This window comes from Mixophyes fleayi, chromosome 1 (genome assembly GCF_038048845.1).
Source record: "Mixophyes fleayi isolate aMixFle1 chromosome 1, aMixFle1.hap1, whole genome shotgun sequence".
In the NCBI taxonomy this organism is placed as follows: domain Eukaryota; kingdom Metazoa; phylum Chordata; class Amphibia; order Anura; family Limnodynastidae; genus Mixophyes; species Mixophyes fleayi.
The window spans coordinates 356,743,047-356,770,712 of NC_134402.1; the positions used below are offsets into that span (position 1 = coordinate 356,743,047).

A 27,666-nucleotide genomic window follows, 5' to 3' on the forward strand; every position below is an offset into this window, starting at 1 on the left:
GGGATGGGAGAGGGAAGCATTGTACACCCACAAGTACAATAGAACCGCTCTGTGCCCTGCTGCTGTGTGCTCTACAGAGGAATACCGGCTTAGTCTATGCCATTACATCCAAATATCCCCTATCATAAATACTTACATAGTTGCAACACAGTGCGGTCGGGACTTTTCCACAACTAAACGTCTGACCATTTTAATAATATATTAAAATACTTAGTTTTGGATAGTTTCTGTGGGTAAAAACTTTATATGATGTTACAAACTTGCTATTTTTACATGGGGGCAAGTTTTAGTCATGGATTACTATAATATAGATTAGTATACCTACTAGTTGGAGTTCAATAGAAAAACATTTTTTCAAGTTTATAGAGGCCTACTTACAAATGTCTGCATTCCCCCCATAAAGTAGCATCCCTTATTGGTGCTTTATGCATGCGCACCCCTAAGGAAGGAGAGGAGAAGTGTGCAACTTGACTGGGGATAAAAAAAATCCATCTACCCAATGCACTCTACTCTTCTGTAGTATGGTGGTAATTGAATTTCAGCTGCTAATATGGGCAGCATAGTGGCTTAGTGGTTAGCACTTCTGCCTCACAGCGCTGGGGTCAAGAGTTCAATTCCCATCCATGGCCTTATCTGTGTGGAGTTTGTATGTTCTCCCTGTGTTTGCGTGGGTTTCCTCCGGTGCTCTGGTTTCCTCCCACACTCCAAAAACATACTGGTAGGTTAATTGTCTGCTATCAAAAATTGATCTCTCTCTCTCTCCCTCTCCCTCTCCCTCTCCCTCTCTCTCTCTGACTTCTCTTTGTGTTGAGTGTTAGTTTGGTTAAAGCAGGAGATATCTACAATATTTCCTGTCTTAGCCTATTGTTAAATGCCACTGATACCAATATTTGCTGACCCTCCTAGACACATGCTGCATCCAGACAAAGGTGTGTCTCTCCCCATCATTCTGTATTTTCCTACTGCTACACAATGTACAGCGCTATGTAATATGTTGGTGCTTTACAAACAAATAATAGCTCCTGGAGTGTTTAGATCTAGTTTCTCTACCCATAGGACAATCAATAGACCTTCTCACCAGTTTGACACGAAAAACTGCACCACCTATTCTACAATGGTAGACCAAAATCTTCTCTAATTAAGAAATCTAGAGAATCTCATATCTCCCATTGATTAATCCTGAATACTTCTCATGCTCAAGGTGCGAAACCTAAAGAGACCAATTGAAACACCTTTTCTTCCATCTTTTTGGGAAATACCTGGGCTGGAAAAAGTACCTCATGTACACAAAAACCAACGCAAGCTATTCTACCAGTAAACCCAAAAGATCAAGGGGCACAATCCCACAGGAAAAAGGAGTGCAGGGCAGAAAATTCAACTAAGACCTACTGGAATATTTAATTGGTCATCTAAAATTTTAACTAAACTTCAAATATCACTTTTAACTAAAGGACTATCCTAATTAGCTTCAGCCACAGGTCCTAGTTTATTTATTCAACAAATTCACTATAACACTTAGTAGTAAAAAATTGTTTATTTCTAACAAATTAAAATGTCAGGTATTATCTGGAACCCTTGTTATTTTGGATGATGGAGACAAAGAAGCTCTTCAAACTTGGACATTTTTTGGGAAGAAAATAATGAATATACAGAGCTGTTTAATATACCGTAGATAAAGAGATCACTCTTTGCAATATTGACAGAGCCAAAAATTGTTAATTTGAGATTAAAATGCCTACATTTGCAAATAAATCAGAATTTTAACCCCTACAGCATTGGGGTCATTTTATTGAAAGTTTTAATTAGGTAATTTTGGATGATTTCAAGTCTATCTGTATAAAAGATTCTAAAGACTACATACGGTTTAAATTTTAGAGCCTCTGAAGAGAAAGTTATAAAATAATTTGTATCTGATGATTTCATTACGATTATAGCCGCTGACAAAGGGGGTAGATTCATAATTCAGATTGCTAAAAAGAAGCTCAATGTCAATAAAAAAACAAATCTAACTTTAATTGATCAATTTAAACTTAAAAAATTGTGGAATGATACTTTGACCCAGGGAGTGATATTAAAATGTACAATTTTGTTCACTAGTCACCCATCACTCTTACTTATTATCACCTCCTTAAAATACACTAAGGGGCATATTCAATTAGCTTTTGGATTCGCGGTAACGCGCGTTACCGTGAAAAGTGAGCGTTCTTGCGGGTATTACGGTACCGCATTAACGCGGATTTTCGTTCGCAACCCTATGGGCTGCGAACGAAAATCCACGTTATTGCGGTACCGTGTATTACGTTTCGCGGCTGTTCCGGCGCGTTGCCGCGAATCCAAAAGCTAATTGAATATGCCCCTAAGACTACTAATCCAACAGGGTATTCAATTATTTCAGGTGTTGAGTCTTTCACTGTTAATATTTTGTATTCTATTTACAACAATGCGTTATCTCCCTGAGATTATACTTGAAAGATAAAGCATATGCACTGAATAAGGATTCACCCACCAAATGCAAGCCTGGTTATCGCTGGATTACTTCTGCGGCCTCAGGATTATATAACTATATTCCACATCAAGATGGTATAACAACGCTTCAAGGAGACAGTGCAAATGTATTTTAGAATTCATTGATTTTATATTAATTGCACAATTTCACTTTTAACAATGATTATTATTACAGAATTTAGGAATGATGACTGGTATCCGGTTTGAGCTGAGTTTGGCCAGCCAGGCCCGGCGCTCCCATTAGGCAACCTTAGGCAGTTGCCTAGGGCGCCGGGACCTGCAGGGCGCCGCTGACTAGATTCTAAAATCTAGTCAGTGGCTTGTGAGAGAATTGCAGCGGCGGCAGGGTGCCACCGCTGTTTTTAACTGTCCGCCGTCCTCTTCAGTGTGATGCGCCGGCTGCCCGGCACATCTCACACATGATCACTGACGTTAATAAAGTTCCTACCCAACGCCCCCCTCTCCTCCCCTCCCCTCCCAGCAATCACTGCTCTGCTGAGCCATTAAAGGAGAGCCTCCCTGCATCTGCTGACCAGCCTCAAAAACGGTGAGTATATTTAATTTTAATTTTTTTTGTAGTATTAATTTTTATTTTTTTTTAAAAAAAGGGACACACAAAGGTAAAATTATAAAGTGTGGAGGGAAAAAAAAAATGTTGGGGGTGGGATTTCATTATTATTTTGCACTTTATGCTCTATCTTAGATTTAAAAACTATGGTGGATAAAATAATTATTTTATTGCACCTCATGATCTATATTTGACTTGCTGCAAGTCAAAAATAGAGTATGACGTGCCAATAAAATAATTATTTTATCAACCATAGTTTTTAAATCTAAGATAGAGCATAAAGTGCAAAATAATAATTTTTCTCCCACATAGCTTGACAAATAAATATAGAGCATGAGGTGGCAAATAGTAATTTTTCAATGGTATAAAAATGACTATTTGCCACGTCATACTCTATATTTGATTTGCAAACTATGCGGTGGAAAAATGACTATTATTTGGCACTTCATGCTATATATTTGATTTAAACACTATGGTGGATAAAATAATTATTTTATTGGCACCTCGTGCTCTATATTTGACTTGCAATCTATGGGGTACAATTTCTACACCATAGTTTGCAAGTGACGCAGAGGGGGTCCAGTGGTGTGATGCAGGTGTCCTGAAATCTAACACCTGGATACCTCCCCTTTAGAAATCCTGTGTCTGCAGTGGAGTCTGGACAGTGTTCTGCATCAAACATCACGGCATCTGGACCGCTGGAGAAGGTAAGGCTAATTTTTTTTTTTTTTAAACACAAATGCACACAGTCGAGTAGGTAAGTGTCTGTGAGGAAGGTATTTGGTGTGTTCGCGAGGAAGGGGGGGGGGGGCGGTATCTTGAAATTTTCCCTAGGGCGCCGAGAACCCTAGCACCGGCCCTGTGGCCAGCTTATATATGGGCTTGTTTGAGAAACAATTAATCTGGGATGGCCTATGTGGTGCGAACTTTGTATTTAACAGTGTTAGAGTTCCCAGTATGAATTACACAGAGAGTGATTATACTTGAACTAAAAGGACCTTTATTATAAACAGAGTTTACATAGGAAGCAAATAAGTGCAATCAATGGTTAATGGCAAGCATAGTTCATAGGAATAGCAAGTATAATGGATAAATGCAGAATCCTAGACACAAAAGGTGAATTGCAGTACGGGGTAGCAGAATGACCAGGTTTAGCAAATGAAGCAGGATACCAGGATAACCAGGTTTAGCAGATGAAGCAGGACACACTGGATTACCAGTTACAAATGGTGAAGTGCAGATTCAGGTTACCAGGTTTAGCCAGGAGGCACCAGATTATCCACGGGAGATTCAGGCAAAAGGAGGGTCAGACAAGCCAGGGTCAGATTTCGGAAGATCCACAACAAAGCCATGGAGTAGACAAGAGCAAGGTCAAACGTAGCCAGGGTCTATTGCACAAGAGAGATGCAAAACACAGGAACAAAGCAGGAGTCAAATGCCAGAAAGAAATCAGGATCCACTCAGGAGTTTCAAAGAGAGACCAGCAGCAGCAAAGACAAATGAACTGGCACCAGTCTGTAGGAAAAGACAGTCTTAAAAAGGCCAGACACAGGTAATCAGCGTAAAGTGCTGCAGCCTTTCCTGATGCTGGGTGAGGGTTCCGAGACCTGGAGGAGTAGGCCGAGTCAGCGGAGTACAGCAGGTAAAACAGCTGTCTAGGGTTAGAGGCCCAGTCTGGTCAGATCATGAAACCACCTATACTTAGGTGCAGGTCAGGTATGCTCCACGCCTGCACCACATTTCCTGTGTGTGTCCTGGGCAGAGGAAGACATTTGAATAAAAGCAGCTGAAAATGCTGCTAACAGTTGTAGAGGTGAGTGATGACACTGGGGTGGGTGTGTTGAGGGGGCAGGTGGATTTAATTAATGTTCTTATGTTGCAAAAACACACAGCATAAATTAAACTGTTAGACCACCCTCCCAGTATGAAGCCAGGTAGCTGTATTTGACAGTCATGAGAGATTTGTGAGGAAGGGTGTACATAACTGGAGTGCTATGGCTTCACATGCTGCTTTCTATAGAGAAGTCACCTCCCTCCCCTCCAAATTTTCAGTGGCAATTTGGCAGCAAATTTCAAAAACAGTGACCAAGTGTATGGAATGAGAAACCATTTTAGTCTCTAAAGTACAAAGTCTCTATATTTCCACTTGGAACACTAATGGCCACTATATGGATGACTTATTTCCTTGGGATGGGGTATTCTTCTATCGATAACTTCATTAGTTATATTGACAGTAATTTGTTAATATAACATATTTCTATTTTTTCTATTTATTCTATCACACACAAGAATCATAATCTGGATATCACTCAGGAGATCATATGAGGAGCCACAGAAGTAAAGACTGCATCACCCACCCCTCCCCCACCATATTTTGCTATGGAGCCCATAGATGTAGTGTTCTGCCCCTGTAAAGAAATATGTTTAGGAGACTTTACGGAGACATATTGTTCTACATACTTGTATAACAACACACCTTCTAAAGAACACACATATCTTTCATTTAAGACAAAATCTAAAATGCCTTTTACAGTTTCCATTTTTTGGTCTGCCCATGAAACAAGTCTCCAAAAGATTTCTCTGGACAACTAACGCGTTTGACCAAAATACCTTTATAATGCAATATTACATACATAACAAAAACAGGATTTTTTCTTTATAATTTAAACAGAATTAAAATCTAGTAGTATAATTTACAATTAAGCATCCAGTTGGTAAGTGGTGTTGCTATTTATTGTTGTTTTAAAGAGGTAAAAGAGATTATAAACAACCACTAATAGCTAGCATGAAGACGACTCTGGAGTTTGAGAGTCTTCATAATCATCATGAATTGGTAAACCAAGAATGTCTGCAGCCAACACGTTTGCCGTAATTTCCTCTGGGATTTCTTGTTCAAGCAATTCTGCTACATCTGTAACATACAATATCAGATGTAAATATGATTAGTATTTGTTAGAAATAACATTAAAATATAGGTTGAGATGTGTGTGTGTGGGGGGGGGGGGGGGGCAGCAATTCTATGTAGAATTCAGGAACAAAAGAAATCATGCACCCACTATGATCTAATCATTCTAATAATGTTGGGCGCCAGGGAATATTTTCAATATTTTCTTGCTGCTTGTCATCTTAGACTGATATATCTTATATATATATATCTTGCATGTACCATACTCCAATTTTCTTCTGTATGATTTCGCTGCTATTACTTCTGTAATGTAACACGTGATTTTAATGGCATGGGATTGATTCCGTCATAACATTTCATGAAGTGAAAACTGCCATGTTACATATATGTTTTCATATATATCATACAAATACAGACATATAAATCCCCAAAACATGTGGGGCTTGATTTAGAATTAAATGTAAGAAGTAGCTGCCATTTTGCACATTGGCAAATCCATTTTATGCTGCAGGTGGGGCAAATTTAAAGTGTGCGTACAGAGAGTTTGGAGGTCGGGGTGTATAATAGCACAACACTAAAGTGCAGGGTTAATATAGAGTTGCCCAGTATTTGAACATTACATGCAAAAGCAAGCAGTATTTTCTCTGTATTGAAACAATCTTGCATTGCAACATGGTTTGTCCAAGTGTAAATTAGCATCATTAGCTGGTTTCGGTCCAAAGTCAAAATGACTTTGTGTCTGTAAAGGTATAATAAGTACATATTGGGTTTTGATTGTACATGGTACTGCAGCAGCTGAATTTTTTATATTAATCTCCAACATCCCAAGCATTATTTCTCCCCAGGGTGTAATCCAATCATTTGTAATCCTCCTTTATTATCTTCTATGCAGACTCCTGAAGCACAATGGGCAAACTACAACTAACAAACAGCAGGAAGGTCTATAATGGGAACCTGAGCAAGGCATCAGGTTTTGGGGGAAACAAATTATATAGAAAATTTTATTATGAAAAACATCTTGCTACAAAGGTCTACATTAAAATTCTACCTTGGTAGAGCTGATGACAGTGACAATATTTGTGTTTTATAGAAATATATAAGTAGGGGACAAGAGTGGTAACATTTCCATTGACACCCCAGAAAACAGAATGGTTATGTTCACCTATGTGTAGCTGCAGTATGATATTTGGACAGTATAGTCATATTCAGTCACGGAAAAGGTTTTGTTCAATAGATCCAAGCTTGATATAACTTTTGCAGATATATTTTTGTTTAGGATTATTCACCCCACTTTCCAGTGGAAGTAAAAGTGCTTTATTTCTATGTAGTGTTTCTCATTAAACATGGAACTAAAGTCCAATGATACATTGATGTGCCTAGAACCGTAATGTTAACCCGTTTGTGACCAGTGATATCAAAGAGGACAAACCAATTACATTGTTCACCACATGTTACTTAAATCCAGAATACCTTTATTTAGTAGGGTGTCCAAGTGAATGTTCGATATTGCTTTTTCTTTATTGAAACATAGGAAACAATATACTTTTCTAAGTCAGTGCCCGTGATTATTTTATGTAATTAAATCAACCACAAAAAAAGCTCCTGAAATATTTTCAGTTATTTCTAATGTTCGATGCCTACCATAACACACAGTTTTACCAGACCAAACAAGCTGGCTTACACTAAATTGCAAATCATGTATGACATCACTTGGACGGCCAATTTCAATCAACATATGTTTGAGATCTTTCAGGTATTGACCAGGAAAGCTGGAAAATTTGGTGAAATGTGGACTATATCTGACTATTAATGCACACTGCCTGCAGGATCTGCTCCAAGTTTTGAACATCCCGATCTCTCCGATTTGGACACATACGTGTAACTAACAGAAAAAAGAAGCAAGAAATTACAGCAGATAGTAGTTATTTCACTATGTAGCTGATCTGAGCAGAGGTGGGATGGCCCATAACTGAATGATAAGTGGGGTGTGTACAGAATTTGAGGAGACTTTTTGTATGCATGCGTTTCCAATCCATTGCTCTCTCTTTTTACATACCTTTACAGTTGTAGCTGTCTAATTCTAAACTTCCACCTTCTGGATTTAGCCCTAACAAGGTGCTAAGATATTCTGCAAGCTCTTCTTCAGTCAAATGTTCACCTGTATGGGATATGTTAACATGATGAGATTTCATCTGCACATAATTTAAAATGTCACCAGTTAAAGATCCAGTAAAAAATAGAACCAAAGAAAGCATGATTATTTACTTCATCATTAAATGTAGCACAAGAATGTCTATGTTATCTGTACAGTTAACAGTTTGTGTTGTGTGGAAAATAAATGCCTTTAGCATGTTTAAAAAAGAAAACACTATACTGTCTGTAACTTGCAAATGCTATATTGGTGTGTTCGAACTCCACCCCCCCTTCCCCCCCTTTTTTTTCTTTCTGTACCCCCCATTTACTTAAAATTTTTTAATAAAAACAATTGATGATAAAAAAAAAAAAAAGAAAACACAAAGCTGTCAGACTGGATGTAGCCATAAAGGGTATCTGTCACACTGTGCAAAAGACTGTACAGGCAACTATAGAATAATACATTGCCTGAAATAGTAAAATGTTTATACTTACAAAAATCTGTCCATCAAAATGTCGATTATATGTTCAAGAGAAAACAGACCTTACTTAAGAGGGTGGTGCCACTCTATTTTGCATCACTGAGCACGTTTAAAACCAAAGCTTGTGTGATTGACTGTTCAGTCTCCTAGGTAACATAATGCTGTGCACAGACTGCAAATTGGTGGATTTGTACAGAGAAGCATTGACAGCTTCGGATTCTATTTAAGAGTTCAGGGGTGACTTGAGCTCTTTGTGTTGGAGAAAGGTTTAGTCTATAAGTGCTTATTATACCTACAAGTGAAATTAGTTATTTTTAAAATATGCTAAATTACACCCAATTCCATAAGATTACTTTCCTGGGCTCCAGTGTTCACACAATATAGTCACTTCCCCAAAGTCTGGTATGAAGACTGACCGCACTCTGTGAGATCGGGAGTAAGTCAGCAATGTTGGGTGCTTGCCGGTCATTGGAGGACCAGTCACAATGTGTGAATACTAGACCTCAGGTAAGTATTCATCTGGCATTAGGTTTAATTTAGTCTATTCCTCTCAAAACTGAATTTTCAGTTGTTTGTGGAGTTATTCTTTGATAATACTTTACTATTTATCAAATTTAAGGAAATAAATCAGAGTAATAAAATTAATTTGACTCTAAGGGACATATTAACTTAGCAACGATGCTCCACCGAACATCACGCACATTTTCAGGTACTACGCTCAACATCACAGATTTCTCCTCCAACCCTTATGGGGCACAAAGAGAAATCTGCAATGTTCCATCGCTGCAGAGTGCCTTTGCGACATTCCCGAGCCGGTACTCCGCTGCTAATTGAATATGTCCCTAATACCCCAAACATAAGATTTGCAATTTTTTACGTTTGGTTGTTCTTTGTCTTATGTTGGGATGTACTAAAGTGCGATTTTGAATAAGTGACAAATATATTGCAACTTTTAATGTGGTTTCTAAATCAGCTAACGTATTAAGCGCTATCATGCACTAAAAATTGCTACAGTGAAATTTGGAAGTAAGGAAATTGGAATGTGTGTGTTTTGCAATATACCCGAGTGAAAAGGACAGAACACTGTAAATGCATTAATATGCGGTTTAAATATGCGCAGGCAAAATAAGATGTGGTTTACCTAAATTAGTTAGATGTGGTTCCGATAGGCGAGCTTGCTCAAATTATATGTGATTTGCGCAACAAGCCTATCGGAAGGGAAAAAATATATATTTCCCGATTCCATGACAAAAGCTTGGCCCAGGGACCTTTCCGCTCGTCCAAGCGGACTGGATGGAATTTATATAAATACAGTTTAAAAATCTGGCGGTGTAGTGCCCCCCCATCCCCTAAATTCCTCAACCGGCCAGGTCTCCCTGTTATAGTGGAAACCAGACCATGCTGTTTGGTGCTGGGACTGGTTGAGGAATTTTGGGGGAAGTGTGCACACTGTTTATCATTGTTTATAGGTTATTACAAATTCCACACATTAGAACTGGATATTTTATTATGGTTACATGCAATGGTATACAAACTACAGTCTCGTGTACATACTGCAGTCTGTGTTTTAAAGTTGATGACTATCTGTGTTTCTCCCACAATCCAAAAATATACTGTTCGTTAATGAACTTTGGACAAAATAGACCCTAGTTTGTATGATAGAGAATTTAGACTCCATTGGATCAGGGACTGGTGTGAATGAATACATATTCTATGTAAAAGCTGTGAAATATGTTGGCACTAAATAAATAAATGTAAAAATAATGATATTTTGGTAATGTATTTTTGCCTTGCACAGTTAGGTGAGCAAGTTATAAAAAAAAGCATATAACTTAATTATTTATCTAATGTAGTCAACAAGAGTATAGTACATGCAATTTGAAAAACATTTAATTCTATGCATGTTTATGTAATTGAAATACAATATTTACTCACCTGTTGTTTGTAGCAGCTGTAATAAATCTCCTCTTTTAACAGCCTGTTCCCCTTTCTCATTAGTGAAACCAAGAACTTGAAAAGCTTGTTGAAGCTCCTTCAAACATAGTCCAAAAGCAGGTCTGTGATTTATGTAAAGTTTTATGAAATCCCCTAGTTTTATGTGTGTGACTTGTTTTCCCGTATTTACATATTCACTAAATTTAACTTCATTCAGCATATTTTCCACCTAAATGTGAAAGATAACAATTAGTGAATGCAAGATAATATCTTTTGTTGAAAGTTGCCTGTTCCTGTGTTAATGACACTAGTTTCACAGACTAAAGGTCTGCCAGATATGTATGATGACCTTATATATGGTCAGATGCTGTCATGATCAGACTGCTTTTTGATTGGATGATTTCAGGATCAGCAGTCTTCTTGTGCTCATACATGTGCAATTTGTGGCTAATTAGATCTATATGGCCATCAAAACTGCAGAGTGTATGGGTGTATGTACATGAACAGCAGTTTACAAGGTATATATTGCTGCCGGGATGTATCATGGAATAGGTTGATTAAGTAAGAATTACTCATGCACATTCATGACGAGGTGGCTACTCTTTACCGTGTGATAACAGTCTAGTTCTGCTTTTCCAAGTTTGCAATATTCTGGTCAGAAGCAGTTAAATGATATTATATGGTCTTTACCAGTGGATTATTAGTTTAGCACAGATAGTTGTGGATGGAGATTAAGGGCTAGATTTACTAAGCTGCGGGTTTGAAAAAGTGGGGATGTTGCTTATAACAACCAATCAGATTCTAGCTTTCATTTATTTAGTAGTTTCTACAAAATGACAGCTAGAATCTGATTGGTTTTGGTTGCTCTAGGCAACATCCTCACTTTTTCAAACCCGCATGTTAGTAAATCTAGCCCTTAATCTCCATCCACAATTATCTGTGCGAAACTAATAAATCACCCTAAGTGTGAAGAGAAGAAACAGACCATTATAATACTGTGAACCGGTGTCTGTTTGGCAGGTATGCCTGAACTGCCCTGTAAAATGTTTAAAAGACTAAGGGCTAGATTTACTAAGCTGCCGGTTTGGAAAAGTGGAGATGTTGCCTATATCAACCAATCAGATTCTAGCTTTCATTTATTTAGTGCATTCTACAAAATGACAGCTAGAATCTGATTGGTTGCTATAGGCAACATCCCCACTTTTTCAAACCGGCAGCTTAGTAAATCTACCCTAAGAGCAGGCATATAACTAATATATGAACGAAGTGCACACATTAAAATAACACATAAAAACAATAAAATACGTGGTTTCTGTGGTATTTGGTTTTTAGCTCACAGATACTAGTGTACTAGTTTCTGAATGAATCACAATACGCAGATAGTGTTGGGTGTCAGACAGGGAGCGCTAGACAGAAAAAAGTAAATCCAGATGGTTTTCTGCAGCATGTGTGGACTGAAATAATGGTTTCCTGTGTTTCCAGTGATGTGCCAGCTATTTCTCATGTGGATTCAAGCAGGCACTTGTGTGTGATAGATGCCATCTCCATCTTTATTAGCACAGCAGGGAACACAATGTGACACTTGAATGCCAGACATCTGTCTCGCTAAAGGAAGCTGGAGTAACGTAGCCAAGTCAATATTTTTAAAGACCGACCTCTGAGAGGTTTATCCTGAATGAGTCATGAATATGGGAGCAAGCACCAAACCAATAATTAAGTTGGTAATAAAGTGAAAGGGCAGGAAAATCCGTGACCAAGGTCTAGCTTAGCACAAGGAATTCAGCAATATAGCAAGAATCAGCCCGGAGTAGAGATCACACAGGCAGACATCAGAATGATGTCTACTGGGAATGAAGGATTAATCATTGGTCCTAAACCAATGATTAATGCTCAGTGTCACTCAGTCCAGAACACCACTTCTAATTGAGTACTTTTTAATGGAAGAACATTGTTTTGCTAGTAAACAAATTATATCTTACAACAGATAACAACTACATGCATAATTTACACCTGCCCAATACAGCTTTTTACATATACCCAAATATAATAGCTAATTGCAATTAGTGAATCTCAGTTTGCTGATTATAATTCAAAAGTAGAGTATTTTATGGATTAAGCTAAGGGTTCAGGCCGCCATAGGCTAATACACGTAGCGTATTGTATTTTTATTCAAATACTTAATTTACTTTACTTTCTTCAGTAATATAGTAACATAGATCAATAGTATAAAATCATAAGCTAAATGTAGTCGTCACACTCATCATTTTAGTTTGTAACACATAAAGCAGCTATTATGCTACAAAACTGCATTGAAGGTTTTGCACTAAATTGTTTTCATTTAAAATTTGCAGTGAAGTGCTCTAAATCTAAGTATCAGCTCTTTTCTCTAGCTTTAGAAGCAGTGATCTTTTCTATTATATCATCAAACTTGTCACTCATTTTGTTTTCACCAGAATGAGAACTATATAGCGGAACGGAAGCGCGAACAAGCGCAGCTGAGGGTGGTGGGGAGGGGATTGTACAAGCGTGCCCCTGTTGCCATCCTTGTCTCTCCTACTTGCTTATGCTCAAGCCTCCCTCTAAAGATGACTCATTGTCTTCAGCCTCTACCATGGGAATACATCAAAACCAAACCTTACTTCATTTTTCTCTTACATTTTCTTTTCTACTTTGGAGAACAACTATTCTCATATATTTTAAAATTAATTTCAGTTTATGCTTCTCCGTTACCATTTTGCAACCCCACAAACCTTGCGCCCCCAAAAACCAGGCAGCCTACTGAGTAAGAGTGAAATAATTTCTAGAGGCCTATAGCTAGAGAGATTTAATCACCTCTTGCTCCGTTGGATAATATCCCAAAGCTCGCATGATGAAAGGAACTTCTTTCAAGGGAATATTAGTTGAAACTTGTCTTGTCTCCATTGTATCAATACCCTGGTTACGCAGTTGGGCATAGTAAAAGTAATCTTCCAGCTCCTGAACAGAAAGAAAATAATATGATGAAATAGTAGCAACAGCCGTCTCTTCCTTTATTATTCTGTAACAAATCATCTAATAAAAACTTGGGTTTAATCAGAGTTGCAAATCATGGTTTCAAACTTGGGATCAAGGGATATATACCCAATATATAGTTCATTTTCACTTTATTAATCTGCAAATGTATATATACTCTATAAAGCACTGCGTAATATGTCAATGCTATATAAAACACGTAATAAATAAATAAAGTTCCCCAATAATCATTATGTCGTTGAGCTTTTAGATCCATCCAGTGAATGCCGGCTCTCTCTTTCATTAATGTCTTTGAAAAAAGGATGGATTCTTTGGTACTAACGTACTTACCATGCATAATTGAATTACCAATGATAACGGCAAACTGGTTGGTACATTACCTCTCCACAGAGCTCTAGCAGTTCCCACCAGTAACCTTTCCTCCTTGCTATGCACTAACCTTGAATAATGCTCCATCTCGTCCTCCTGGCAGCATTCCATAGAACGGTATCAAGTCTTCTCCCCCAAGGGAAGCGGCTGCCTCCAATGCCCTGCAACACAAACATCTTTTATGCCAGATTTCCATGTAGCTCTAGAGGTTCTTAACCTATGAGCAGAGACCCAAAAAAATGGATGATAAAAGCCACAATATAAATCCATCAGTGGTAAGGTCAGTACAGTTTCTTCTTGAAATATCATAAAGGTCATACATTATTTTCTCAATTGTGTTAGTATTTATAGGAAACAAATGGATTTGCGCAGAAATATAGTGGCATCTACAGCTAAGATGTAGAGCTAAGAGCTCGGCCAATCAGGGTGTCGCTTGCTGAATGTGGACTAGACACATTGGTGCACCTTGTTTTATTGCCTGTATTTGTGGGACATCATTATTTATATGAGATTCAAGGGGTGGAGAAGGAGCCGCAGAGTATTTTCTCCTCACATAAGAACTTTATCTTTTACACGTCCTTAGGGGTTACGGAAATCAGGACTTGGCCTTTCATCGCCTTCCAGGCATAACTTATATGAGAAAGCACATTTCTAGGTGCATTGCAACCAATGTAATAAAACATTCTTTCAAATGTATAATAGCGACAAATGTAACAAAGACCCAATGTCTAAACACTCTCATGATCAATTTAAAATGTATCGCCTATCGCGAATATCGACCGTTTTGGCCACTCACATGTGTGTTCAAATTGAATAATGATCATTTTAATATGCTTTTAAGCTGAGATCAGTTTTTAACAAGGTCTGTGGTACATTTTATTTTATAATGACCCCTGATCAACGAGAATATGTATTTGCACTTACTGGAAATTTGTCTTCCACATTATTACTGTGCAGTCATCTCCTCCAGTAGTGAACACATATTGACCATCACTTGAGCAGACGACGTTGGCTACCCCATCTGGATGACATATGAGAGCTATTGACTTGTGCGGGTTTCCATCAACTGGTAGAATTTGAAGCCCAACCTAAATGAGGGATTGGATAAATCAATGTTCATGTTTACTAAACAAAACAGGCCCTATCTTTTTTTTCTTCTTGAAAGAATAATTAACTATAACTAAAGTGCTATCAAGACCAAGGTGTTTATACTTTCTCCATCCAGTTTTTAGGACAAGTTTTACATTGTAAATGGGGAGATAAACTGACAGTTCCAAATGTGCAAATATACTCAGGATTTGGGAGGGTGCACGTCCCAGCTCAACTCTAAATCACAGTGTCAAAATAAAGCTGCCCAGTATTTGTGAGCTACATGAAAAAGCAGCCAGTACTTTCCCTGTGTGCAGAAATAATAATGCTTTTGTACCCCCCTTGCATCGCAGCATGGTCTCTCCAGGGGTGAATTGTTCCTATCTCTAAATGAGGCCCATTTATAAAAAATATATAATCACAAAGCATACCTTATCATCTGTTATATATGCCAGGAAGCCTTTACTGAGATCCTGATCACATGCAGAAAAAACTTCCATTTTTCTTACTGGAGAACCAAATGTTGGACCCAAGAGAGTCTTCCTGATGGAAAAAATACTTATTGAAGTATATAAATACAAGTTAAAAATGTAATGTCACCACCAATCCATAGGTTATGTCATGGGGCCAATTGGGATTTTTTTTTTAATTTTTTTGTTTCTTTCTTTTTTTTTTTAAACTAGGAGGGGTGAGGAATCAAAGACCCGAGGCCCTGACCCGGGTGGTCCTGGCCTTTAGTAGGCTAACCCCAACATTAGTGTCCTTTCTGGTGTCTGGCCCCTCCCAGGAAAGAGCCACCTTATAGATCGGGCCATTCCCTCTGCTTGGGCCTAGCTCTTCTCCATCACCCCGAATCACCTCCTTTCCCCTACGTGCCAGCAGTAAGCGTAATGTAGTGTCAGCAGCAGATTGCTTAAGCTCCCTGTGGTGTGACCACCAAAACCACATGGAACATGTTCTAAGTAGAGATGCTCAGGCTCGGTTTACTGAAAACCGAGCCCACCCGAACTTAGGGGATCCGAATAGGCTCACGAGCCGGCTCGTTACTTTTGCGCTTCCTCGGATCTGAATCGAGGCATAACGTTATCGTTGTTTTGTCAGATCTCGAGGGTTTTGGATTCCATAAGTAATTCCCATCCCCAGGAGATCCAGCGCCATTGCTCACACAGAAACAGGGGTAGCAGTGTTCTTGTCACTCTCCAGTCTCCAGTGACATTGCTCACACAGAAACAGGGGTAGCAGTGTTTTTGTCACTCTCCAGTCTCCAGTGACATTGCTCACACAGAATCAGGGGTAGCAGTGTTCTTGTCACTCTCCAGTCTCCAGTGACATTGCTCACACAGAAACAGGGGTAGCAGTGTTCTTGTCACTCTCCAGTGACACTGCTCAGTGCCATTGCTCATACAGAAACAGGAGGGTTAGCAGTGTTCTTGTCATTTGACAAAAATTGATTGGAAATGAATGGTATTGAGGTTAATAATAATGCAGGGATAAAAAAGGGATTCTAAAAGGGATTTTAGAAAAAAAAAATCGGGATCCAAAACATGCGGGGTCGGTTTTGCCAAAACCATAACACAAAGTTAATCGAGATCCAAAATCAAAACCCAAACCAAACACGGGTATTAGTGAACATCTCTAGTTCTAAGGGGAAGGGATATGCCTATCTCCTCTGAGCAGGATGTGCTGAGTGAGCAGCAGAACATGTATGTTGTACTATATTACAACCAATCCCATATGTCCCTCCTTTAAAATCACAATCTGTTTTAAACAATCGTTTTTAATATTGGCCTACCGGCTATTTTCAGTTTTTACAATATCTATCCATTTAGTGTAGTGAGTAACACATTCATGTAGCACATCAGGAATTATGTTTTGTGCAGAAAAGTCTTGGAATTACAAAAATGATACCAGATTTAACAAGCAAATAATCATTTCAGAAAACATCAGTGTATTAAGATAATGAGTGATTTGAAGCTGCTAAAGGGAGCATCAAGTTTTCCCAAATTCATTTCTCTATTTGTAAATTCTACTAGTTGGTGTGAATTTAAACATAACATCTGATTAGCATTCTGCTCCATGAGTGCCAGCGACAGTAGTTCCTTCTAAACATTTATTTATAGCAAAGGAAGGTGTTTTGTATAACACAGAATCTGTCTATAATAAACATTTAGAAAGATAGATACAAATAAGACACGATATGGGCAGAATGTTTTGTACGCACTGTATTACTCATCCTCCTACACATTACCAAGTGTAACATTAAAGCCAAATATCAAGCACTTTATTTCCTTGGAAAACAGATATGCCTTTAGTTATTTAATGTTACAGATTAATATAGAACAATACATCACTGGCCCCTGAAGTGATAAAAAAATAATGCATTGTAATAATACATTAACACTTTGGGGGAGATTCAGTTCCCCACGTTGTTCTTTAGAACACGGGGTGCGCATCATTACTGTTAGTACAATAATTTTAGCGCTGATTTGTACTCGCAGCTTCCTGAGCCACAGGCAGAAATTCGTGTTAAAAATACCATACTAACGTCTAAAGAACAACGCAGGGATTTGAATCTTCCCATTAGTGTGCTAGCCATGGAGTTTAACCTCAGATAGACAGTTTCTGAAAGTGTATATAGACTGTACGCATGGAGATACCACACAAGTAAATCAATATTGGGCATAGGATAAAAGAGCACCTGCTACTAGAACTGTGCCAACCTTCAGGCTAAGCACCGGGCACTGCCTAGAAACACAATGGATTATGGTGCAGGGCATTTTTCTTGGGACAGCCTCTGCTAATCATTAGTAATTTATTGAGAGTTTTATGATAAAAACTAAACATTAACAGTGACATTTTGTTTCAGAAATGTTTTAATTATTTAGCCTTTTAAATTGTTTCTTCCCTCCTCGCCGGCTTCTACCTAATAGTAAAATCCACATGTCCTGAAGAGGGAGAAAACCGGTTGCAGTAGTGTAAACCCATTAATTTAAGGTACAAACACACATATAGGTTTTGATGCATTTTCTGCAACACATTGAAACACAGGCAGTTACTGAATGTGTTTACACACACTCAGGCTGGGTACACACTACAGGGTTTTCAGCCCGTTATCGGGCCAATCACACGATAAATAACCGTTGGGCCCGATATCACATTAGTGCATTAGCCTAGCGCAGTAAATCGCTAGGTTGACAATTAGATATCCCCCTTACACCGAAAAGGCCTTCCAGCAGGACAAACATGTCCCTGGGCAGAACAGAACCCTAAATTCGGGAGTGCCCGCTGAAATCGAGACAGTTGGGAGGTATGAACTGGGGACACCCCAGACAAACAGGAATGCCTATTGATTACAATAAGGTGCTCTAACCCTAGTCAATTCACAATAAAAAACATTTAAACTGCAAGGGTGTAATCTTAAACATAAAACCACAAAATCCCTTATAATATGGAATGTGTTTATTCTATTTCTATTAGATGCCAAATGCTTTATACAATAGAGGAATATATTCACCTAATATGGGTCTATGAATTGTAGGAAAATAAGCACCCAAGATTAATGTTTCTAGTGGCTATAGTTGAGACTGTCCTGGAAATACCCAGACACATGGGAAGACCGCTCTACCAGTGTGACACGGAAGATGGACACACAATTTACACAGTGCTATAAACAGGTATTTTCAGGCTATTTATTTGTCCAATTAAAAGTATAGGAAGGAAGAGACTGCCGTCAAAGCCAGAGTTCTGTCCACACTAATGCTAGACACACGCAGCAATATCCCATGTGCTGAATGGCCGTATTTAGTGTATTGCCAAACTGGACAGTGATCATCAGGCTCTCAGGCTGATGGGCAGGATTGCTGCATGTGTCACCAGCTTAGAGCTCCATTGCACATATGGATTTCCATCCTGTGATGGACAAAGAAAATCAAACCACTTGGCAGTCCGCAAATTACTGTCTCACAATGCAGCCGCTATATATATTTGCTTCTCCTGCCAGACGTGGAGAGGAAGAGGGAAGCACGGTGGAAGAAAGAGATGTAGAGTAGAAGGCGGCTACAGGAAACGTAGAGGGGTGATAGAGGAGGAGAGAGATGTCCCATGGAGCTCCTGCTTACCTGCACATTTTGGTAGTTGCATTGTAAAGTTTCATTTTGTAGTGATCGTTAGCTATAAGGATAAAGCATTCTTTAGTCACAGGAGGGTACCAAACCAAACATTGTGGAACCCCACTTTGGTCTATGCGGTCACTGCTCCCAATTACTAGATGATCTTTACTGCTGTTAATAAGATCATATTCCACCTGTAGGAGAAATATAATAAGAGTTTTACATGTAATACTCTTTGGACTACCTATCGATATAAACAATAAAATATACAAACCAACATCCGATCCATTCCAAGGGATAAGAGTCTGGGTTTATTGCTGTCCAGGTGAATGCCAAACATGATACTCTGTATCGGTTTATAATGGCTATGATATCTAGCAAAGTATTCCCATGATCCACCACCAGCTTGTTTTATCAGTTGAAACAGTGTCACTGTGAACTCTTCATCCTAAAAGAAGATGACAAGTTAACGTTACATTACATATATATATATATATATATTTTATATTTCCCCATGATTTGGCACATGGTCTGATTCGGGATTTTCCCTGCATCTCATGCTCCAATCACTCATTTGTAACCTATTGTTGGAACAGTCCAACTTCCAACTGTACTATGTTGGGCAGCACAATGGCTAAGTGGTTAACACTTCTGTCTTACAGCACTGGGTTCATGAGTTCAATTCCCAACCATGGCCTTAACTGTGAAGAGTTTGTATGTTCTCCCCGTGTTTGCGTGGGTTTCCTCCGGGTGCTCCGGTTTCCTCCCCCATTCCAAAAAACATACTGGTAGGTTAATTGGCTGCTAACAAATTGACCCTAGTCTGCCTGTCTGTCTGTGTGTGTGTGTTAGGGAATTTAGACTGTAAGCCCCAATGGGGCAGGGACTGATGTGAATGAGTTCTCTGTACAGCGCTGCGAAATTAGATGATGTGTCCAAAACAGCACTGTAAGAACAGGCAGAGTTGAATGGTGCCATCCCATACCTGTTATTACCAGATATGTGTTATATAATACGGCTATGGTATAGTCATTTAATTAAATTTAAAATGAAAATTAAACAAAATTAATCAGAAGTAATGGCAATAATATAGTACTGTGCTGAACTATAAATAATAAGGATGGTTCATAACCAGGGTGTTCATATAAGGAGGTTGCACTTTTTTTGTAGACCCAATTACACTGAATTCAGCCCTGTGCTGACGGCTTGGCCTGGGTTCACATTATGATATGGGGTCTCTTGCATCCAACTCTAAATCAGGCCCTTAATGTAGAACCGAGACAGATTTGGTGCATTGCTGAAAAACATGTTTAAAATGCAATAGAACTGGATTATATCATCCCATAGTAATATAGAAAAATATTACATTGTTAGAGAACAACCAAACAAAAAATATTCATGAATAATGTGTTTATTTACAAAGCTAAAAAAACCTGATAAAATATTAATGTACTTTGTTAGGATGTAAAAATGTAACCAGGTACTTACGGCTGTAGCAAGATAATGTGAATCATGTGAGAAAGAGATGTGGGTTATTGATCCTGTGGCATACTTGAAAGGTTCTTTGGTTTCATCTTCTAGTGTCACTGCATCCAGTATATGGACACTTCCATCTGTAAAGCCAGCTGCTAAATACAACCCTGCAATTCCAAAATAAGAACTTTAAAACAAACTACCAGGCTCCACAGGTCGTTCCTGGCTGCCAGGACATGTTGGCACTGTAGTTCCACAAACTCCAGAATGCTCTGGCAGACGTGGGCATACAAGCGCTTGTGGTTCTACAGTATGCTCAGGTAGTCAATAGCTGTCGGGTATTTCTGGAACTTGTAGCTCCACGACATTGCTTAATAATTTTCTGGCTTTAAACCATAAACCTGGTACCCACTGCCCCAGGGGTGCCAGGATGGGCTCCAGTGATATTCAGCATAGGACTGCGAACCTTCAGATTAGTTGTGAGCCCAATTCCCCTAGGAAATTTCACCATATGCTGATCAGGCTGGGGCTGGTTTCACATTATGACATGGTGACCCCATGCTGTGAGCCTCCCTGCAGTAGTGTGACCAGCCCAGTCTGGCTTACCCTGGTGCTGGTTGACACTTTTTGCATGGGAAGGGCACAACTTTTTTTTTTATTCAATTATTGCATTAGTAAAATGCATTAATCATCATCAAGTTGATGAAGACAACAGCTGGATCTTTACTCTGGTCACATCTCAATAAGCTCAAGAGCTCATTAACTGATGCCCATTTTTGGAACATACATACGTTTTACGTGCATATGTTGAGTTGTACGCATCTATATGTTAGATGCAGAAATGTAAATATTGCACCTATCTGAACTGGGTTTCTAGTTTGGAGTTGATGATCATTGCCACATCTTTGCTCTGGACACAACTATAAACTAGATTTATGATTGCACACATCTTCAGACGCATGCAACACTAAATACAGACCTGTGTGCAGATACATCTTTACATTTAACTCTAAATGAGTAGTAGACTGATTAGAGCCACAATACATAGACACAAACTAGGAAACACGAGCCCCAGTACACTAGACAGAGTATGACCAGCTTACTTAAATGTGCATATATATATATATATATATATATATATATATATATATATACACACACACTCATATATACTCACACCTTACTTCCACCAATTTTTCAGGGGGTGTATGAATCTGAGGTCAATGATGCATAACAATGTCCCTTGGTTACACAGGTTTAGACAAAAAGCTTTTAAATTACTTTCTGCACTTGTGCCAATTACTTTTCATTGTAATGATCTTGAGTATTTGTCAGATTACAGGTGCTTTGCTTTAATGAACATAGCACTATTTTATGTTTATTTTCAACAACCAAATGGATTTACTGGATCATATTATTGGAAATCTGTCAGCTAACTTTCAGGTTTCTATCCAGAATGTAATGTAGTTTACAGTGACTGGCTGGCCAGAAAATAAGAAAAAACATCCATTGTAGTTTATATATAATAAATAAAGAGAGCCTGTCATAATTTAACTTTTGTTTTTAGAGATTTATTGTAATATTATAGTTATAATAATAAATATTATAATTATATAATAATCTATACCCCCCAGTAATAAATGTTCAACATGTATATGTGAAAAGTATATATTTAATATTTACCTTTAGGGTCATATGAAAGGCAATGTACAGATTTGCCCTTGCCAAAGATCCTGCTGATGAAGTCATGTCGATCTTTGTAATCCCAGACTTTCAAGACTCCGTTATAACTTCCATACGCAATCTGGGTGGTGCAGGGGTGACAGGCAAGTGCATGAACAGCTTCACTGGGCTCTTGCAACACCTTTTTTAACACTGTACCATCCGTGAACACACGCAGTACCAAACCCTCTGACGTGGATACAATGAAATTTCTAAGACAAAAAGTAAAAGCAAATTAATTGGTAAATATGTATAAACATTATTTATGTGGTCTGACATTTGCTATGTGTAAGAAATATTCATTCATGAGATAAAGTGGGCCATCATAGCCTGCAGGAGTGTTATATGGCATTGTGCTCTTTGGTTCTAAAAGCATATTGTACTTAATCATCACTAAATCAACCCATACCATTTAAATGATGCACCTCTAATGAGTGGTGTAAGCAGTATTTAAACAAAACAAAAATACGTTACAAATGAAAATCCATAATTTCACTTTCAATGATTTTTTTTTGTAAACTCAAAGTCTTAAAGCCTAGGTTGAGCAGTTTAGTACCAAACCATTAAAGAAAATTTATCTTAATCTACGTTAATAACCCAGTTCACCCCCCTCCACATAGTTACTATTTAGATAAGCATTACTAAGGGTTTGTCCACATTGGTGTCAAAAAGTCTCTTGTTTATTTTGTACCATTTGTATAATCTCTTTTTTTATGTCATTATTTTCTATAAAGAGTATAAAAAAACACTATATACTGTGTGGAGTTTGTATGTTCTCCCTGTGTTTGCGTGGGTTTCCTCCGGGTTCTCTGGTTTCCTCCCACACTCCAAAAACATACTGGTAGGTTAATTGACTGCTATCAAAAATTGACCCTAATCTCTGTCTGCCTGTCTCCCTTTCTGCCTGTCTGTCTGTCTGTCTGTGTGTGAGTGTGTGTCTATATTAGGGAATTTAGACTGTAAGCTCCAATGGGGTAGGGACTGATGTGAATGAGTTCTCTGTACAGCGCTGCGGAATTAGTGGCGCTATATAAATAAATGATGATGATGATGATAAATATATTATAGACATTATAAATATAGAAAACAAAACCAAGTTGGATATGGAAAACACAGAAACGGTTAGTTGTACTGAATGTTTTTATATGGTAGAAAATGCAGGATTCACCTGATAGCAAACTGATCCCCCTTTATAGAACAATCTTGAGGGTACGTGGTCTTATCACTTGCTGCCACATGGGGGCAGTTGGAGAAGGAGATGGAGCTGATAGATGTCAGGTTGAGATGGCTGTACCAGTTTATAAGCTGCAGTTGTTGGTCATAGAATTTCACATGTCCTTGAGCATCACCAGTTACATAATACCTGGGGAAAGATAGGGGAGCATATTAGTAGTTCAAAATGTTTAACACCAAACCAAAAATACCAGCTTCCTATTACCAAAATATTGTTTCCCACTACTGACTTAAGCCTCTTAAAACAAAAGTCCATTTATATATTATATATTGTAGAATGATTGAAAATATTTCTAAATTAACAAATGAAGGGAAGGAAATAATGTAATAAAGTGATCTGTGTCTTTCTAACAGTTACTGTGTTTAGTTGGTATACACCGTTTATAAATGAATTAATTACCTGTCATGGGCCGTGAGCACAGTAATGGCATCTTTCTGCAGATGCATCAGCTTTAAAGCTTTCTTATTATGTGGCTTTATGGAAGATTTTGCTCTGATCGATGGGGAATAGGTGGTCTCCCAGACAACCAGTTTCCCCGCAGATGTAGCTGTCAAGGATCTTACATTGCTGAAATCAAAAACCGATTGGCTGAAAGCTCCCACAGCTTTGTTAAATGTCTGTAAAAAGTGTATAATAATAATGAAATACAGTTAGACAATATAACAGTGTGCGAAAACATTTATGTTCAGGGTAAATGCCTGGGGGGATGGAAAAGTATTCTGCAGTGTTTTAAACTGAGAGAAGCCTGTAGTAGCTCGTTCCCAAGGAGTCAACAGTTCTGCAGAGACTTGGCTGTTCTAAAAAGCATCAATGACACACAATTATACATATTTAGAGACATAAGAACATGGGGCAAAATACAGATAACAAAGGTTCCAAAACAAATAGCCAGAACTTGTTGAATTAATTTACCCCAACATATGCTATATAAACTAACAGTATATAATATATAGGATAATGTAAACCATACTGATACTGTAGCCTTACGGCTATTAGACATCACAGAAGAGTTTTGTGACAATATAAGGCACAAGGCTGAGACACGCGTTGGAAAGACATGGGTCTGTGCCTAGAGGGGGTGTGAACAGCTGCGCGATCAGTTCAGCGGCAGAGGATGACAGTAGGCTTACAATGTGCGGAGCATTGTTTCTCAACACCCCTATACCCAGACATTCACCTGTAGGAGACCCAGATCAGCTCTCCTAAACAGGCTAGCCAATGTCTTTGTGGGATGATGGGTGGACATTGGAGGGTGAGGGTCCCATACAGAAAAAAAAAAGAGATTTATTTTTCGGGGGTTAGGTAATAAATGATCTGTTAGGGATGGATATTCCTGATTTTGAGAGGTGCAGCAAGGTTGTGTATTTATAAAAAAAAACAAAGGTAATTAAAACAAAAATCAGGGTCAAACATGCAAAGTATTTGGAGAAACATGTAAACATTTACATTGTGGAGTGAGACAGACAAAAAGTGATAGTAGCTGTGCACTGTGGTGACATGTGCCTTTGAGATCCACTTTCAAAACCACAATGGTTGTACACATGATATAGAGATTATTATTATTATTATCAACCTTTATTTATATTATGCCACCTGAGGTCCCCAATGCCATACAGCGGGAAAACAACAAGACATGGTATAACAGTACAATACAGTAATCAAATAACACTACAACTCTCAACACAGTTCCTGGGGTACAAGGGGTATATTCAGCGCAGGCTGAATCCTGTGCCCATTAGTGTGGATGCAAGTACCAGGTTTAGAGCCACTGAAAGAGGTGGACAGACACTGATCGTGTGTATATACTTGTCTATTCATGGACCTGTAAGAATATGTGCAACTGAACGTGAATAAATACAATCACAACTCGTAGTAAATTGCCTTTATTAATCCATATGGCAACATTCACAACTCCAACTAGTCAATTAACAGGGCTTTAATAGAAACCAAAACTCTTTTGCATTATAATGTTCCTTTAAGTAAAGAACACACACTTACCTTAGCATTTAATGGAGGTGCAACATATTCTAGATTGGAATTATTCTATTTAGGGAGAAAATGAGACATAATTTAAACAGTTATGTTCATGTGTCCATTTTGTTTCATACCAAATATAATGTATACCTGTAGTTCTTGCTAAATGGGATGTGGTTTTCTTTTCTAATATTAACATGCCCCATCATAAAATCCCTTACCTAATACACTATGATATATGGCAAAGGCTCAGCCAATTGTGTACAACCAAGGCTACTACCAGATATACAGTTCTCAAAGCATGTCTGTTTATCTAGCTGACATAGGTGCTTGACATTGGAAGTTGTTTGGGCTGAAGCCGGATTAGTTCAGTATATCTTATACAAGGGTGTAAAGGACTATTTCCTGTTAAGGGGCTATTATTAAAAAATAAAGATATATAGACATCTTTCTGAAAGTGGCCACATATGGGCTGAACCTATTACTCGACCAGGCTCAAATGACTGGATAAATGTAAAATACGGTCATCTCCTGGCACATTCACTAGTATGCCTTATAATAATACGAAGGATTTCGTTCACATTATTACCAGGAATGGAATAAGTAACAGTATTATGAAACTATACCAAAGATAATCTGTGTTTAACTGCAATAACAGTTTGACAAGTTATTTTACCATATGCACTCATATCCTCCCACTACTTATCCTCTGCACGCCTACCACCCACTACTTACCATATGCACTCCTATCCTCCCACTACTTATCCTCTGCACGCCTACCACCCACTACTTACCATGTGCACTCCTATACCCCACTACCTGCCAAGTGCACTCCTATCCCCTCACTACTTATCCTCTGCATGCCTACCCCCCACTTCCTACCATGTGCACTACTATCCCCCACTAAATTCCATGTTCACTCCTACCCCCCCCCACTACTTATCCTCTCCATTCTTATCAGTCATTACCTATACATATGTACTCCTATCCACTCACTACTTAGCCTCTGCACTTCTATCTCCCCCCACTACCTATCCTCTGCACTCCTATTTCTCCACTACTTGTCCTCTATGCTCCTATCCCCCATTACCTACCATGTGCACTCCTATCCCACCTCTACTTATCCTCTGCACTCCTATCCCTCCACTACTTACCCTCTGCACTCCTATCCCCCATTATCTACCATGTGCACTCCTAATCCCCCACTACCTATTCTCTGCACTTCTAACCCCCACTACCTATCATGTGCATTTCTATCCGCCCACTACTTATTCTCTGCTCTCCTATCCCCCCACTACTTATTCTCTGCTCTCCTACGCCCCATTACCTACCATGTGCACTCATAATACCCCCACTACCTATCCTCTGCACTCCTATCCCCCACCACCTACCATGTGCACTCCTATCCCTCTTACTACTTATCCACTGTACTCCTATCGCCCCACTACCAACCCTCTGTACCCATATTCCCTCAATACCTAGCCTCTGCACACAGATACACTGTCATGATTATACTACTCACACAAACAGGTCTGGCTGCTTGGCCCAAACACAGCATCTGATCTGTGGACATTCAGCCCACATACATTCAGAATTAAGACTATAACAGAGCAACCACATACAAACATACAATCACTATTTTAAATGTGAACTTTTCTTTAATACAAGTGTTTTTAGGATGACAAGATGTGTTGCAATGCTGAAACAAGTTTGCAAACAGTAAACATTTAAAGGTAAAAGAAAAGATTTGGTTAACTGGGTACTAACTTACCCATGAATAAAATATGACTTGTGTTTCACTGTTGGTGATCAGCTGTGTCTGATCTTGAGGATTAAATATAATGTATTTCTGAAAAGTGAAAAGATATTTGTACAGTAGATAGTAAATCAGACGGACAATCTTACTTCGTTTTAATTATTTGTAATTTTTCATTCTCTCCAGACGCCAGTTGAGTCTCACCAATGTGCAATATGGTACTTGTGTTTCTTGATAACCCTTTCCTACAAGGGCTTTTAATTCTCAGCGAAAGGTTTCTAGGGTACATGACAGGTATTCATCACTGAATACTATTCATTTCATATCAGAATAAGAAACATCCTTATGTTATTGTACAATCTATTGATCTTACAGATATTTCAAACTACATAGAACAATC

The 27,666-nt window shown here is 38.5% G+C and overlaps 1 protein-coding gene across 3 annotated transcripts in view; it reads right to left on the reverse strand.

The window, feature by feature from the left end:
* Nucleotides 1–5,671: 5,671 nt before the first annotated feature.
* CFAP251 (cilia and flagella associated protein 251) overlaps nt 5,672–27,666 on the reverse strand; it is a 34,475-nt gene continuing 12,480 nt past the window's right edge. For 2 of the 3 annotated variants that reach the window (XM_075177986.1, XM_075177976.1), the window contains exons 9-23: nt 27,282–27,359; nt 25,535–25,579; nt 23,936–24,153; nt 23,471–23,665; nt 22,264–22,514; nt 20,596–20,747; nt 19,382–19,555; nt 19,117–19,301; nt 15,430–15,541; nt 14,834–14,997; nt 13,980–14,070; nt 13,361–13,504; nt 10,529–10,757; nt 8,035–8,136; nt 5,672–5,984 (exon numbers count right to left, since the gene is read on the reverse strand). In XM_075177986.1, the coding sequence (XP_075034087.1) occupies nt 5,854–5,984; nt 8,035–8,136; nt 10,529–10,757; nt 13,361–13,504; nt 13,980–14,070; nt 14,834–14,997; nt 15,430–15,541; nt 19,117–19,301; nt 19,382–19,555; nt 20,596–20,747; nt 22,264–22,514; nt 23,471–23,665; nt 23,936–24,153; nt 25,535–25,579; nt 27,282–27,359 (2,271 nt within the window). In that variant the 3' untranslated portion in view covers nt 5,672–5,853. Of the gene's footprint in view, nt 5,985–7,625; nt 7,861–8,034; nt 8,137–10,528; nt 10,758–13,360; nt 13,505–13,979; nt 14,071–14,833; nt 14,998–15,429; nt 15,542–19,116; nt 19,302–19,381; nt 19,556–20,595; nt 20,748–22,263; nt 22,515–23,470; nt 23,666–23,935; nt 24,154–25,534; nt 25,580–27,281; nt 27,360–27,666 lie in introns of those variants that run through there. The other variant, XM_075177995.1, reaches the window with a different exon arrangement.